At 49.0% G+C, this 2,839-nt stretch overlaps 1 protein-coding gene across 2 annotated transcripts in view; it reads left to right on the forward strand.

The window, feature by feature from the left end:
* The window catches only part of GIMAP8 (GTPase, IMAP family member 8), a 21,111-nt gene that overhangs the window by 5,762 nt on the left and 12,510 nt on the right, over window positions 1-2,839 (forward strand). For both annotated transcript variants that reach the window (XM_014541112.1, XM_014541113.1), the window contains exon 2: window positions 1,673-2,333. In XM_014541112.1, the coding sequence (XP_014396598.1) occupies window positions 1,673-2,333 (661 nt within the window). The remainder of the gene's footprint in view (window positions 1-1,672; window positions 2,334-2,839) is intronic.

The raw sequence follows: 2,839 nt of genomic DNA on the forward strand, positions 1-2,839 counted from the left end.
AAATCAATGTTTCTCTCTCTAAAATCAATAATAATAATAATAATAATAGTAATAAAGAATACAGCCTTTTCAGAAGGCCCAAGCAAATGTTCCCTCAACTGTCACCAACTAGATCTGGGTCACATGGACACTCCTATTTGGAAGGTTGGCTGAGAGACTGAGTGTATTAGTTTCTTGTTGCTGCTGTAACACATTGCCACAAACTTAGTCACTAAAACCCCCACAAACTTATTATTTTAGAGTTCTGGGGGTTGGACGTCTTAAAATCAAGGCGTTGAGCAGGGTTGTGATCCTTCTGGGGCCTCTATGGGAGAATCTGTTTCCTGGCCTTTCCCAGCTTGTAGAGTCGGCCTCCGCCATCAAAGCCAGCAGGGTAGCATTTTCAAATCTCTCTCTCTGATCCTCCCCAGCTCTGTTTTCACATCTTTTTCTCACTCTGACTCTCCTGCCTCGTTCTTATAAGGACCGCTTATAATGTGCTTACTCTGGGCCTACCTGGATGATCCAAGATTCTCTCTCTGTAACCAGGCAACCAGTGATGGGTCCAGGCTGCCAATTAAGCAGAGACAGGGTTGAATCATATATGAGCGGTTATCCAATAATGCTGGCAGTATGGGAGAGCAGCCGGTCATCCGCAAAAATCTGCTCTACTCCTCCCCATAAGCCAGCTGCTTATACTGGGTAGAAGGACAAAGATTACATAGGAAAGTAGGAATTACAGGCATGGGAAAGCAGGCAACACATAACGGTTACAGGTTACAGGGAATGTGGGCTGGGGGTGGGGTGTTGCAGAGGGTGGGTGCCTCCAGGACCAGATTGTCTTAGCAGCAAGGTTGTTAATCTAGGCAATTCTCTGAAAAGGAGGGTGGACTGCATTCTGATGTTAACTCCCATGTCCCAGGTGTGCAACTCTCAGCGGGGTTAGAATGTGCTTCCTCTAATCAGAACAGAACGATCACGATTAACAGAGCATGGTTAATATTTCTTATAATCATAGCTAATTCCCAATATTCTATTTCCGCCCCTACCATCTCCACCTGAAGATCCCCATTACATTGGCAGGGTCCCTTTTACCACTAAAGGTAATGAAGTCATAGATTCCGGGATTAGTGCATGAACACATGCGGGGGGGGGGGGGGGGGGGGTCCCTCAGCCCACACAGAGCATGTCTAGTTTCTTCCAGCATGTAGGTGGGTAATGAAGGGGCTTGTCAGTTTAGCCCATCTACAGTGTTTGACATTTTATCAACATGGATTTATTTCACAAACAAGCGTGCAGAGAAGGTCCTAGTAAACATGATTCCTTGTTCCAGTCTAGTCTGAGTCTAGCACTCCAGTAGCCTAAATCCTCAGGGGGAAAATTTGAGTCAAAGAGAACACACTGCTGTGGCTGGTGTGGCTCAGTTGGTTGGGCATCGTCCCATGCACCGGTTCAATTCCCAGTCAGGGCACATGCCCGGTTGCAGACACGATACCCAATAGGGGGCATGTAGGAGGCAGCTGATCGATGTTTCCCTTTCACATCAGTGTTTTTCTCTCTCTCCCTCTCCCTTTCTCTCTGTCTAAAAGTCAGTAAAAATCTTAAACAATAAGAGAGAACACATTTTCTTGCTGTTCCTCTGTTAACTCTGCATGTGAGTTGAACCTTGATGTGTTGCTCTTTGTTCCAACAGGACCAGCAGGAGCCTGTGTCAGGAGGATGCTGCGGAGCAGGGCTGCTCCCCGGGGCCACTGAGGCTTCTTCTCGTGGGGAAGCATGGGGCAGGAAAAAGTGCCACAGGAAACACTATTCTGGGCAAAAAGGTGTTCCTGTCCAGATTCAGTGGGAAGATGGTGACTGAAACATGCCAGAGAGAGAGTGGGACCGTGAGAGGGGAGGAGGTTGTGGTCATCGACACCCCCAACCTTTTCTCCTCAACGGCTTGTGCCAAAGACAAGCAACGAAACATTGAACACTGCTTGAAGCTTTCTGCCCCCAGCCTGCATGTCCTGCTTCTGGTGATCCCCATCGGCCACTGTAACGTGGAGGACAAAGAGACAATCGAGGGCATCCTGAAGGTGTTTGGAGCGGAAGCCAGGAGGTACATCATTATCATCTTCACTCGGAAGGACGATTTGGGTGATGACTCCATGAAAGATTACCTTCTACACGACAGATTGCTTGGAGGGTTGGTTGAAAACTGTGGACGCCGCTACTGCGCGTTCAACAACAAGGCAGGTGAGGCTGAGCGGGACAGCCAGGTGGCAGAGCTCCTCCGCATGGTCAAGCTTTTGGTGGATGAGAATGGAGAACCCTACCCCGTGAATTTCAACAATGAAAGCAATGGATTCCAGGTGAGAATTCTTGTTAAGGCCTCCAAGGATCTCTGTGTTGTTAGAGAGAGTGGGATGAAATTGGGCAGAGACATGTGAAAAGGTTCATAGGCCTTGTTTAAGGGGATATCTACACTAATAAAAGAGAAACATGCAAATTCACCATCACTCCGTCACTCCGCCACTCCGCTACACCCACCAGGCAATCAGGAGTGAGTATGCAAATTAACCCAACTAAGATGGCGGCGGCCACGGAGCTGGAGTGAGCAGGAGGCTTGGGTTGCCCCCAGCGATGGGAGGAAGCCAAGCTTCCTGCCTGCCCTGGCCAGCCCTGGGCTCCACTCAAGGCTACAAAGCTTCAATTATAGAAGATAAATAAATCCCAGATACCTGCTTCCAGCCCGCCCTGGCCTCCGCTCAAGGAGGCGCTGAAAAGAAAAAAAGGAGAGGCTGGGAGCTTGGGTTGCCGGTGTGTGTGTGTGTGTGTGTGTGTGTGTGTGTGTGTGTGTGGCCAGCCTGAAAATGGC

Source organism: Myotis brandtii, unplaced genomic scaffold (assembly GCF_000412655.1).
Source record: "Myotis brandtii unplaced genomic scaffold, ASM41265v1 scaffold260, whole genome shotgun sequence".
Classification (NCBI taxonomy): Eukaryota; Metazoa; Chordata; class Mammalia; order Chiroptera; family Vespertilionidae; genus Myotis; species Myotis brandtii.